The 14,253-nt window shown below is 39.5% G+C and overlaps 1 protein-coding gene across 1 annotated transcript; it reads right to left on the reverse strand.

Moving 5' to 3' along the window:
* Positions 1 to 7,215: 7,215 nt before the first annotated feature.
* On the reverse strand, positions 7,216 to 14,019 carry LOC139165488 (mas-related G-protein coupled receptor member A2B-like). The gene is made up of 2 exons (XM_070748664.1): positions 13,870 to 14,019; positions 7,216 to 8,331 (listed from the first exon to the last, which is right to left on the reverse strand). The coding sequence occupies exons 1-2, from the start codon at positions 14,017 to 14,019 to the stop codon at positions 7,216 to 7,218; spliced, it is 1,266 nt and encodes a 421-aa protein (XP_070604765.1).
* Between the last annotated feature and the right edge of the window lie 234 nt (positions 14,020 to 14,253).

The raw sequence follows: 14,253 nt of genomic DNA on the forward strand, positions 1-14,253 counted from the left end.
AAATACTTACTGCATGAAACTTTCAGAATGTGTAACTTTTATTATTTTGTTTTATTTATTTGTTATGTATTTTCCTGGGTTTTCTCCCTAATGAACTTGGGCGAATATATGTATTCATGAATGAACTTGGTAGAAAACAGTGATACCTCATCTTACGAACTTAATTCATTCTGTGATGAGGTTCCTAAGTTGAAAAGTGCATAAGATTAAACAATGTTTCCCATGGGAATCAATGTAAAAGCAAATAATGCTTTCAAACCCATTAGGAAAATCCAAACTTTAAGGCTTAAGAAAAAAGAAGCAGCGGGTGGACAAAGTGAAGGCTAATGGAGTGGAGACGGACAATGAGGAGAAGCAAGGAATGGAGGTCCTAACAAAAGCTAACGCTGCCCCAAATTGCTCTCAAAATCACCTCTCCAAAAGCTTTCTATGCCACCCCAAATTGCTCCCAAAATCACCTCTCCAAAAGCTTCCTACACCACCCCAAATCGCTCCTAAAATCACATCTCCAAAAGCTTCCTATGCACCAAATCGCTCCCAAAATCACCTCTCCAAAAGCTTCCTATGCCACCCCAAATCACTTCCAAAGTCTTCCAAAATCTCCTTTCAAAATGCCTCATTTCTCCTTGCTGCCTGTCTTCACTCCATTTGCCTTCATTAGGACCTCGATTTGGGTGGCATAGTAAGCGTTTGCCTCGTTTCCCCTTGCTGCCTTTCTTCAATCCATTTGCCTTCGTTAAGACTTCGATTTGGGGTGGCATAGGAAGCTTTTGGAGAGGTGATTTTGGGAGCAATTTGGGGTGGCATAGGAAGCTTTTGGAGAGGTAATTTTAGGAGCAATTTGGGGTGGCATAGGAAGCTTTTGGAGAGGTGATTTTGGGAGTGATTTGGGGCGGCGTAGGAAGCTTTTGGACGTGTGATTTTGTCAGTGAGATGGGGCGAAGGAAGTGGTAGGTTAGGGGGGATTTTGGCAGTGGGATTGGGTGGCTGTGGGGAGCAGAGGAAGCAGAGGGCTAAAGAGGAAAATGGCAGGGAAATGGGGCAGCTCCAGTGTTCCTCGTCTTGGGACTACAGGTGGAAGCAAAAGAAGTTGGGAATCCCAGCGGTGATGGCAAGTAAATGGGAAATCCCGACGGTGGCAGTCACAAGGCAGGGGAATCCCTGTGGCACTAAGAGAATGCATGCGCAGTAAGAGAGCCCACATACCCAGCTTGTGTTCGTAAGGTGAAAATAGTTCTTAAAAAGAGGCAAACAAATCTTAAACACCGGGTTCGTATCTTGAAAAGTTTGTATGAAGAGGCGTTCATAAGACGAGGTATCACTGTATATGGCTTCACTAAAAATGCTAAAATATGTAAATTTATGTATGCATGTACATACATGTATAATATGGAGTGGAGAGGGGTGACCCATGAATCCAATTAATAAATGAATAAATAAATAATGAAAGAAAAGAAGAGGAGGCAAAAGCCTCTGAAAGAAGTGGTTGTGCGACCCCTCCTCAAGAAACCATCCTGGATCCAGTCAAGTTGAAGAACTTTAGGCTAGTCTCCAACATGCCCTTTCTGGGTAAGGTTGTTGAGAAGGTAGTTTCACTCCAGCTCCAATGATCCTTGGATGAAGCCAATTATCTTGTCCCTTTTCAGTCTGGTTTCAGGGCTGGTCACAGCACAGAAACCACATTGGTCACACTGATGGATGATGTCTGGTGGGCCTGGGATAGGGTCATTGCTCTAACCTGGTGCTTCTTGACCTCTCAGCGGCTTTTGATACCATCCACAATGGTATCCTTTTGTGCCGGCTGGAAGGATTAGGAGTGGGAGGCACCTTTTTATAGTTGTTTACTTCCTACCTCTCTGGTTGCTTGGAGTTGGTGTTGGGGGGGGGGAGAGGTCTACCTCTCAGCCCCTACTTTGTGAGGTGTCATAGGGGTTTGTCCTCTTCCCCCTACTATTTAACATTTACATAAAGCCACTGGGTGAGATCATTCGACAGCATGTTTATGTAAAATGCTTTGGAAATGTGGGTAAACCATACATATTTTACATAAACATGGAAGAGCTAGAACATACATGGAGTGATAATAACAGAGAATAGCTGTATCAGTCTGTAACTCAAGTTGGAAAGGAGACTTTCCAACTGGAACTGGAGACTTTCCAACTGCCACTGGAAATGGATTAGTCTTTACAAGAATATAATAAGAAAACTTTTATTTTGTTAAATACCATATTTTTTGGAATGCACCCTTTTAACCCCCAAAATAGGGTGAAAACCTGGATGCATCTTATACTCCAAATATATCTCCACCCAGCCAACTCCACCCTTTGGCTTCAGCCTCCCAGCAATTTACCTCCTTGCAACGAACAGCACAGAGCCTGATTAGCACAAGCACCTGATTATTGGCCTCCCAACCAGCAGCTGACAAACCCACATGCTAAATTGAAAGTGAAACTAAAACTGCAAGAAGGCAAATTGATGGGAGGCAGAGGCAGAATTTTATTTTCTTGTGCTAATCAGTTGCTGAAACTGGGTGGAAGGAGATAAATAAATAATTATAAATGTCTATAAGATGTTTAAATTATTAGACTTACCGGTATTTTTTAAAGACTGCTTTATTTTTGTTCTAGATTAGTTAACACAGTTAAGAAGCTTTTTAAAATAAATGCTTGATCTGAAGAGGCCCAGTCCTATTGTATCTTCTTTTAAATGGCAGAGAATAATGTATATTTCAAGAAAGCTACATCAATTTTAAGAGCATCTGTACAAGTATAATCTGAAATGTAACAGTATCCTGTTTAGCATTAAGATAAGGCAGCCAAGTTAAACTCCGACTTAATCATGTTTGAGGTAGATCTGTTTATATAATTGGGAAGAATTTGCATGACTACATTTAAGGAATTAGACACTAAGCATGACCGTTTGAGTACTAGAAAGTTAGATTAGGTGAAAAATCACTTTAACAGAGACGAATTTTATAAGCATGGTGATGTAACAACGTAGGTTTCAGCTAGACTAATAGTAAGCTGGAACAAACATTTCACAGCTGGTTTTCACTGATTCTCCTTAGACATGTCAACAGAAATTTTGATCTCAATGTGAAATTGACTCTATGATACAAATGGTATGATACATGGAGACTACAGATATTGGCAAACCTTTGTGAACTAAAGCTCAAATTGAAATCTCACGCTGTCTTTCAAATATTTTTTTAAAAATCTAACAAATCCATACATATGGCTAGCTACGCCTCAAACATTTTTATAGTTTTCGTATGGGTTAGCAAAGATGTTTAAAACCCCGCTGTTCTGTTCAGGTCATTTTAGACTTGAAACGAAATTTGAGACCCTGTAAAAAAATTTCCCTGCATATCTGAAACTTGAAATTACATGACTTTGCATCATTTGAGGGGTCCTTTCTATGAGTGTTTGTTGTGGTTGTTGTTGCTTAGTTTTTGCTGGGCGCAATGACAGCAGTGATATATTGATTTATTGATTGCATGGATGATGTGATATGTGATATGCAATGATATGATATGTGCAATGACACATATTAGCTTACTTACAGTAATCCAAAATGACTTTACAATATGCACCCTGTTGAAAAATGAGATGAAGTACACAGAAAAGTAACTACATGATAACCAAACAACTAGTTTTATGCAAGAAATCCATTGTATAAAATCCATTATATAAAAACAAGGATGTAATTTGGAACTTGTAGCCTAGTCTATATATAAAGCGAACATAATTGCAAACACCTGGGGGGAAGGGGGCTTTTCTGAGCAAAATAAATAAATAAACATTAAGATTTAATTTCATTTTTCATTTGTTTATGATCAAGCATGTTCACATATGGTATACTAATGCAATAGGTATTAAAATAAACCACAGTAGCTAAAATCAAAGTTTTTTTTTGTCCAGGTCAAATAGACCCAGGAACAGTACAAGTGTATAATAAATGCGAACAGAACAAGAGGGTTTTAAGGATAATTTTGCAAAATGTCAACAATGTCACCAGATACTTGGTTCATATTATCCTATGTGGTAGATGTGTCAAATAACAAAAAGCTACAGACATGGCTGCGGGGGGAAAATGATAAAACAACATATAGACTTGAAACCAGAGACATTTTTCTTGGGCATTATATAGGTTAACATGTAGCACGCTCCCACAGCCATCTCGTTTGGTTACTCTTGTCATGTCAGGATGAGCGGAACACTGCTCCTTGGGTATTAGTTTCACACGAAGGTTTTTCCCCTTATGTTCTTCTCTTACTTGTTCCTATTTCTCTGTTCTAGCTTAAAGGTCATAAAACCGAATAGTAAAATAATAGTTAGGTATGCAAGATATTATTGGGTTACCCTGGCTAACCGATCACTACGCTGTTGCTACTTCCTGAAGGAAAGTTTTATGCTTCTGTAATGAAAGAAACATATAAAAAGAAATAAATGCTGTGAAGTCAATTAGTTCTTGTATCACCGTATCATTGTTAATTGTTTTTTTTAAAAATTAAAAATAAACTTTATTTAAACACACAAAATACAAACAAGACATAAACACACAAAAGGCATTAAAATAAAAGTTGGACAAATTGTGACGTGCCTGTAATACAATTCTAATAGTGGAATTATTTACTATTACACTGATTGTATTTACATATATACATCAAGTCTTAGCAAGGATCTTATTCTGGTATATCTTTTTCTTTTTTTTCCTTTTGTGACCCATGCTCTGAAATTTACTCCCTAAATTATCTACCATTTATTAACTCTCTAATTTTACTTTTTTCCGTCCAATCGTAAAACCTACCCCAAGTTAGTATACTCTTGCTCATCTATATTTTTTATCTCTTTAGTTAAACTACCAATTTCTGCACACATTGTAATTTTTTCAGTGGTACCTCGAGATACGAACCCCTCGTCATACGAACTTTTCGAGATACGAACCCAGGGTTTGGAATTTTTTTGCCTCTTCTTACGAACTTTTTTCACCTTATGAACCTACCGCTGCCGCTGGGATGCCCCGCCTCCAGACTTTTGTTGCAAGCCAAGCCCCAGTTTTTGCGATCCCTGAGGCTCCCCTCAATGGGAAACCCCACCTCCTGACTTCTGCGTTTTTGTGATGCTGTAGGGAAATCCCAGGAGGGGAATCCCAGGATCACAAAAACGGGCAGAATAGGGGGGGGACAAAAATAGGAAGAAAAGACTCATGGAGCTCAAGAGAGGAGAAAGGTGTGGGGGAGATGAGGAGAGTGGGGGGACAAAAACAGGAAGAAAAGACTCATGGAGCTCAAGAGAGGAGAAAGGTATGGGGGAGATGAGCAAAGAGGGGTGGGCGGGGGAGATAAGGAGAGTGGGGGGGACAAAAACAGGAGCCAGGGACTCATGGAGCTCAAGAGAGGCTCTTTTCACTTTGCTTTGTTGGGACACCCTCCCCCCACTCCGTTCCCCTCAGCTTTGTCTGGCCACCACTTTTTTTTTTTTAAGCCTTAATATTTTGGATTCTCCTAATGGGCTTGCACGCATTATTGGCTTTTCCATTGATTCCTATGGGAAACATTGTTTCATCTTACGAACTTTTCACCTTACGAACCTGGTCCTGGAACCAATTAAGTTCGTAAGACGAGGTATTACTGTATATCTTCCTCAGTAAGCAAATGTCCATTTTTCCAATATTGTGCGAGTACTATTCTTGCTGCTGTCATTGCTGATTGTTAAAAAACTACAGGGCATTTTACCAGACAAGTATAAGAAAGGGAATGTATACTTGATTTTATATGTATTAACAGCGGCAAGAATAGCATTTGCACAACAGTGGAAAAGTGAAGAGATCCCAACAGAGGAAGATATGTTTAGAAAAATATTACAATGTATAGAAATGGATGAGCTAACACTTACAATTAAGGGGAAAAAAGAAAGTAATTTTTTTTAAAACTTGGGACTTATTTTATCAATTACTATCTGATAAAAAAAAACTGGAGCTAGAAACAAAGAAATATATGAAAGGATCAGTGATACAAGGAATACATATTAAACTGGTTAAACAAATATTATTATTACTGTTATTAATATTAGTATCATTGATAGCAATGAATACTGTTGTAAATGCTTTATTACTTCCAAAAATGATTTTTACCATGCAACACGCTGTTCAATTGAAGTTGGAATTTTTATATGCTATCAAATATAAGAAAACCTATTACAAAAATGTTGGGGACAGCTCCTTGGCTGTTAGTTTCTCTGGACTTCTTTTTTCAGAATCTTATTTTTATTTCCATTGATATAACATATAGGGGAAATGTGGTGGGAAATTGTTGCACAAAGTTGTATTTCATAAACTACAATGTACAAACAATCAAACATAGCAATAGCAATAGCACTCCGCAGTCTGCATTGGTTGCCGATCAGTTTCCGGTCACAATTCAAAGTGTTGGTTATGACCTATAAAGCCCTTCATGGCACCGGACCAGAATATCTTCGGGACTGCCTTCTGCCGCACGAATCCCAGCGACCGGTTAGGTCCCACAGAGTTGGCCTTCTCCGGGTCCCGTCGACTAAACAATGTCGTCTGGCGGGACCCAGGGGAAGAGCCTTCTCTGTGGTGGCTCCGACCCTCTGGAACCAGCTCCCCCCTGAGATTAGGATTGCCCCCACCCTCCCTGCCTTTCGTAAACTCCTTAAAACCCACCTCTGCCGTCAGGCATGGGGGAACTAAAACATCTCCCCCTTGCCCATGTTGTTTTGCCGTTTGATTGATTGTGTGCTTGTATTTTATATATATTGGGACTGTTTTATGAATTTCTTAACTTAAAATTGTAATTGGGCATTGGATTTGTCACTATGTACTGTTTTTTACTATTGTTGTGAGCCACACCGAGTCTGCGGAGAGGGGCGGCATATAAATGCAATAAATCTAATCTAATCTAATAGCACTTTCTATACTGCTTCACAGTGCTTTACAGCCCTCTCTAAGCACTTTATACAGCATATAGCCCCCCAGAAATCTGAGTCCTCATTTTACCCACCTTGGAAGGATGGAAGGATGAGTCAAATTCGATCTGCCAAACTGCTGGCAGCCGGCAGTCAGCAGAAGTAGCCTGCAGTACTGCACTCTAACCACCGCCCCGCCCCAGAAATCTATCTTCTTATCCCAGAAGATAGGAACATCTTAACAGAGGTTCCAGTTAAAGAAGGAACATCCATCTTTTCAGAGATGTTATAACTGAGTTTCATCAGGCTGCACCTCATCTTCCTTGGTGTCATCCTCATTTCTGAAAACCCTGTGAAGCGCAAGTTTCATGGATACTCTGGTTCGATCCTCCTTATTTCTCCCAGCCAGGAAATAAAGGATTGGGTTAATGCTGCTGTTTACTACAATACAGATGTCAGACAGCAGTGCAAGAATCATTATATATCGATACCAGTCATGAGTAATATATATAATAAGTAAAAAAAAGTCAACCAGCATTTTAGTTTCCAGTAGCGAGGTCGTAAACAGGTAATCAAGTATCGATGTTAAATCAAGGTCTTTTACAATACTGTAAGTCACAATGGAAAAAATGCTCAGAGGCAAACGAAGTACAACAAAGCACATGAGTGCAAGCAAAGTTACGGTCAACACTCTTTTCCGCTTTTGCTGGCGACGTTTACAGAAAATTTTAACAAGCAAGATCAGAGAGGATACGACCATCACTGAGTAAGAAATCACACCGTTGAAAATCAGCTGAAACAATAGAAAAGGCTCCGAAAATATAACTACCAATTCCAAAGCAAAGTACACAAAGGGGAGAACCCAGGTGATCACGCACACAACGAGGGACAATTTGGGTGGCCGATGGCACTGGTGCCAAATTGGAAAAAGCACAGATACACAACGGTCCACACTGATGCTTATTAGTAAAAGTTGACTGGTATTATAAAACATAAAATAAAGAAGATTGAAAAAATAGTATGCTTTAAAATTAGATGAATTGTGAATTTCGATTATTTGCGTCAAAGCTTCCAATAGGAGCACTCCGGAATCAGCCACCGCCAAATTCAAGACGTAGATGGAGAAAGAATTCCTTTTCATATGGAAACCAAGGATCCAGATAACTTTTCCATTCCCTAGAAGTCCCAAAAGACAGAGAGTAAGAAGGATGACATTTAAGACGATAGGCTCAGGGAAATCTGGAATTTGGCCATTTTCAGTGTCATTCCCATTTGGATTGTCATAGCTGTCATTTTCAAACTCTGAATCAGATAAAGAAGTAGAACCAAGCTCTGCCATGCTGCTCGACTCAATTTTATTTTCTTCCAAATTTGACTTTTTTCTCCTTTTGCACTTAAACACCTGCAAAGAAAGGCAAAGCATGCATGCAATAAATCCTAAATTATGTTAAATTATGTTCAGAGTATTTTTACAGCCCCCCAAAATTAGGACTTTTAAAGTTTTTTTTTTAAAAAAAAATTGAGGCAAAGCTCTGCAGTTTTTTTTCCTTGTGAAAATATAGTATGCATAAAAGATTGCCAACAGGCAGTCAATAAATAATGTCTACTAAATTAAATATATGCACAGAACAAATAACAATTTTATATTTAACAGCTGACCAGCTAGAGATCTGAAAGAGATTTTGAACAACTCACACACTCTTTAGAACATAGATGAATGTTTGCCTTCTTTATTTGCAATCCATAGACTCTTGTACAATATTAATGAAGCTTAAAATATGTGAAACTGGATGAATTCCATATCTCATACTTTTCTGAACATCAGAGAGATCCCGAATTCTATTTCAAAGTCTTTCTGATAATCTGGGAGACAGATCAAGCTGTTCTTAAAATTTAGTGAAAAACAATGTTACTGAGTTTTGATGGAAAATAAGGCATGGTTGACATAATATTGGTCATGATCTATAAAGCTCTACATGGCTTAGGCCCAGATTACTTACCCATCTCCTGTCTCACATATCCCATTGGCCAGTCAGATCCCACAGAATTGGTCTTTTCCAGATCCCGTCAGCCAAGCAATGTCAGCTGGCGGGGCCAAGGGGAAGGGCCTTCTCTGTGGCAGCTCCGGTCCTCTGGAATCAACTCCCACCAGAGATTTACACTGCCCCTACCCTCCTGGCCTTTTGAAAGGCTTTAAAAACACACCTTTGCTCTGCTCCGACTGATTTATTAATTATTTATTTATTGATTGTATTTATATGTCACCCCTTTCTGAGGACTCGGGGCAGCTTACAACATATGAAAGAGAAAAAAACCAATACAGTACAAATGTCCTAAATGCAATTAATTAAACTAACTGATCCAATATAAAATCCCAGTTACGTTAAAATCGATTGTTTATCTAAAATCATAGTCTGTGATATTGGACGAATCTGGATGAATGTTTTTTAATGTCTGGGGTTTTAAAACTGGTGGTTTTAATCTGGGGTTTTAAGATTTTGTATCTTGTATCTGTTTTACTTTGTTCGCTATTCTGAGTCCTCTGGAGAAGGGTGGCTTAGAAATTTGAATGAATGAATGAATGAATGAATGAAGGAAGGAAGGAGGGAAGGAAGGAAGGAAGGAAGGAATATTTTGAAATTCTCATTCCATCTCATTCCTACCTATAAGCAAACCTGCATTTGAATCCATTTGGGTCAAGGGAGGCTCATGAAAGAAAGAAAGAAAGAAAGAAAGAAAGAAAGAAAGAAAGAAAGAAAGAAAGAAAGAAAGAAAAGAAAAGAAAAACTACACTTTTCAATTTATTTGCTAATATTCAAGTAGTCTATTATTTTCTTGCACAAGTCTAAAATAACGTACTTTAATAGCATTACAGAAGATATTAAGATTGCAGTGATATAATCACAAATCTGTCTCAGGTATGTAGGATTCCCCACTGATTTACAACTGATATACTCTAAGGTAGATCTTGGATATCTAAGGTAGATCTTGATTCATTTCAAAGTAAATACAGAAGTTCCTTTACTAGTTTAACTATTTTTTCTTTAAAAGTCCTTTTAAGTCCTAATCTTTAGAAGACAGAGTCCAAGCTATTAAAAAATGAAAGAATAGAAAAATTTGGCACCCAATCTATTCTAATAATTTATAAAACCTCAGATAATAATAATAATAATAATAATAATAATAATAATAATAATAATAATAATAATAAACAGTATAACAGTATACATTGTATATTGTTATTATTATTGTTGTGAACTGCCCTGAGTCTTCGGAGAGGGGCAGCATACCAATCTAATAAATTATTATTATTGTTATTATTATTATTAATAATAATAATAATAATAATAATAATAATAATAATAATAATAATAATAATCGCCACTGATGGGTAAGCCTTGTCGTGGTAGTGGGGCTGGTGTGCTTCAATGAAGCTGAGAGCTGTGCCGGTGGTAGTGTAAACTACTGGTAGGTCTAACCTTGCCGGAGTGGTCAAAGCAGAGGAACCAGACTAAACGTACCTAACTCATTTAAACTAATGGAGAGACAAAACAAAAAGTTCATACTGGCTCGGTCGTCGCCCAGGATAAAAAGGACCACGGTGGCTGCTGTGGAACCTGGGCAGCTATCGACAAATGAGCTACAGGAACAAAACAAACAAAGCTTATGGATCATCGACATCTCAATCCCACGAGACAGCAGAATTGAGGAGAAGCAGCTGGAGAAATTTGTGAAATACGAAGATCTAAAAATTGAGCTGCAGCGATTCTGGCATAAGCCGGTGAAAGTGGTCCCAGTGGTCCTTGGCACGCTGGGCGTAGTACCAAAGGATCTCAGCGGACATTTGAAAACCATCGAAATTGACAAAATCTCCATCTGTCAATTGCAAAAGGCCGCTTTACTGGGATCAGCAAACATAATTTGCCGCTACATCACGCAGTCCTAGGTGCTTGGGAAGCGCCTGACTGGTGATGAAATATGAAATCCAGCATAGTGATCTCGTTTGCTGTGTTGTACTGACATAATAATAATGATGATGATGATGATGATGATGATGATGATGATGATAATAATAATAATAATAATAATAATAATAATAATAATAATAATTTATTATATTTGAATGCCGCCCCTCTCTGAAGACTCAGAGACTTATAATATTTTGAATTTCTCATTCCATCAGAAGCAAGCTATAAAGAGACCTCTGCTTGAATCCACTAGGATCAATATAGAACAGAATATAATAATTATTGGCCAGGTGTGTGATTGGACACACAAGGAATTTCTCTTTGCTGCATATTCCCCACTGATTTCCCACTGATGCTAAGGGATCTATTCTAAGATTTAAATTAGTTCAAGGTAAGCACAGAAATACCTTTAGTCTGTTAACAAGTTTCTTCTTTAAAAAGCCCTTTTAGACCTAATCTTTAGAAGAGAGAGTCTTGGCCATAAAAAAAAAATAGAGTAATTTCCACCCCGAGTCCACGGAGAGGGGCGGCATACAAATCCAATAAATAAATAAATAAAATTTACTACCTAATCCATTATTATAACTTTTTAAACTTCAGATGAGCTAAAGCAGAGGTCCCCAACCTTTTTTGCACCAGGGACCGGCTTTAAGCTAGACCAGTTTTCCATGGCCCGGTGGGGGGGGGGGAGCTAGCTGTCAGCGGCGCCGTAAAAGGGGCGATCAAGAGAGGAATGGGTGAATGAATGGACGGAGGGTGGGAAGGAAGGAAGGAAAGAGGGAAGGGACAGGAACAAAAGAAGGGTGCAAAGGAAGCAAGGAAAGGTGTGAAAGGGGAGAGTAAGAGAGGAAGGAGTGAAAGAAGGGAATGAGGGAGGAAAGAAGGGAGGAAGGAAAAGGAAAGCAAGAAATGGAGGGAGGAAAGGAAGGAAAGAAAGAAAGAAAGAAAGAAAGAAAGAAAGAAAGGGGGAAGGGACAGGAACAGAGGAAGGAAGCAAGGAAACTTATGAAAGGGGAGAGTAAGGGAAGAAGGTAGGAAGGAGAAAGAAAAGAAGAAATAGAGGAAGGGAAGGTAAAAGAGAGAAAGAAAAAGAGCAAGAAAGAAAACAAGAAAGAGAAAGAAAGAAAGGCAACTTCAAAGAAAGGCTCACTGAGCATCTCTCACTCTCTCTCTCTTTCTATCCCTCTTTCTTTCTTTCTCTTCCTTTCTCTCCTCTTCCTTTATCTCCTCTCTCTCTCCCTCTCTCTTTCTCTCCCCCCTCTCTCCCCCTTTCCCTCTCTCCCTCTCTTGCTATCTCTCCCCCCTCTCCCTCTCTTGCTATCTCTCCCCCCTCTCCCTCTCTCTTTCTCCCTCTCTTTCTCTCTCTCCCCCCTCTCTCTTTCTCTCTCTCTCCCCCTCTTTCTCTCTCTTCTTCTCACTTTCTCTCTCTTGTTTTCTTTCTGTCTCTTTTGCTTTCTCTCTCTCTCACTCTTTCTTGTTTTCTTTCTCACGCTCTTTCTCTCTCTTGTTCTCTCTCTTGCTATCTCTTTCTCTCCCCCCCTTTCTCACTCTCTCTTTCTCACTTTCTCTCTATCTTGCTGTCTGTTGCTCTCACTCACTCTCGTTCTCTCTCCGTTCTTCTCAGCGATGACGCGCGCACGCCCTGCCCGCCTCACCTTTGCGAGAGCACTTTCGCCCCAGGCTCTCAGCAAGGGGGTTTGCAGGAGAGGCGGGGCCGGCGAAGGTGATATTGAATGTCGGGGGAGAACGGGCGGTTGCGCGCACTCCCTATCCCCCTGCTAGCCCACTCGGAATATTCAAAATAAGAAAAGCCTTCGCCGGCAAAGGTTTTTCTTATTTTGAATACTCCGAGTGGGCTAGCAGGGAGATAGGGAGCGCGCGCAACCGCCCGTTCTCCCCCGACATTCAATATCACCTTCGCCGGCCTCCGCTGAGGAAAGCCTTTGCCGGCATTTCCTCTCGGCGTCAAGGAGGCGCAGCGGCGGGCGGAGAGAGGGAAGGGGGGGCAGCGGCGTCCCTCCTGGCCCTGGCGGGCCGCCCAACCCTCCCCACCTCCTGCAAACGCGGCGGGCGGCGGGGGGAGAGCGAGGAGCCGGTTCCGGCGGGCGCGGGGCTTGGCTGGCTGGCGGGGGGAGCGCCGCTGGTGGTGCGGAAAGGCCGAGGGGGCCCTGGCGCCGCGGACCGGCTGAAAAGCCCCAACGGCCCGGTCCCGGTCCGCGGACCGGCGGTTGGGGACCTCTGAGCTAAAGGTTATTTTCCAATTCTACCCAAATAAATGATCTGCATACATTCATATGGCAATGGCTTTGAATGTTATTCCTAGGAACAAATGATAAATTAAAGAAAGGATTTTTTTTTCATTTTTCATTTTTTCCAAGGCAATAGGCTGACCCTGAAAGTGTTGTCCCTCTGAGAGTTACCTTTGACAGAGTAATATTTGATTGGTCCAAACTCATGGTTTGCTCTGAAGTTACTTTGAGGCAGGAAATACACATGTACGAGCTCTACAAAACCTCTACATAACCTACAACATTTGCAAAATGCATTCTGCCCCTGTAATATAGCCAGTCCTTCAAGTAGCAGACACAGAGATTCATGTAAGCATAAAAGTCCAATAAATAAATAAATAAATAAATAAATAAATAAATAAATAAATAAATAAATAAATAAATAAATAAATAAATAAATAAATAAATAAATAAATAAATAAATAAATAAATAAATAAATAAATAAATAAATAAATAAATAAATAAAGAAAGAAAGAAAGAAAGAAAGAAAGAAAGAAAGAAAGAAAGAAAGAAAGAAAGAAAGAAAGAAAGAAAGAAAGAAAGAAAGAAAGAAAGAAAGAAAGAAAGAAAGAAAGAAAGAAAGAAAGAAAGAAAGAAACAAACAAACAAACAAACAAACAAACAAACAAATAAATACCTGGAAATAAGAACTGGTGGATAAAACATATACAGTATTCCTTTACATCAGATCCTGGAATGGTTCCTGGGCGTACAAAGAGCTTCAGAAAAACATTTCCAAAGGAATCGATGTACTGAGCTGTAATTGTAAAATGCATGTCTTCTGTAGATTCTTTGCTAAGCAATGAGAGACTTATTTGATAAAGTGGTTTCATGGTTTAGCCGTTATTAGATTAGACAGTGCTGTTCCTTTGTGATAGCTAAGATAACCATCAAACGAAAGTGCAGAAGGGACCAATTATTCACATTACATGCATTGGGAGTAGTTTTACTAAAGAGGATAGTTTTGGAAGACTGTTTTGGGTAATTTTGGTAAACTATTTTGGGTGGCCTTCAATCAATAAAACAATATATAATACAGTATAAGATCTAACAGCATTATAAATAAA

Source organism: Erythrolamprus reginae, chromosome 3 (genome assembly GCF_031021105.1).
Source record: "Erythrolamprus reginae isolate rEryReg1 chromosome 3, rEryReg1.hap1, whole genome shotgun sequence".
NCBI classification, from domain to species: Eukaryota; Metazoa; Chordata; class Lepidosauria; order Squamata; family Dipsadidae; genus Erythrolamprus; species Erythrolamprus reginae.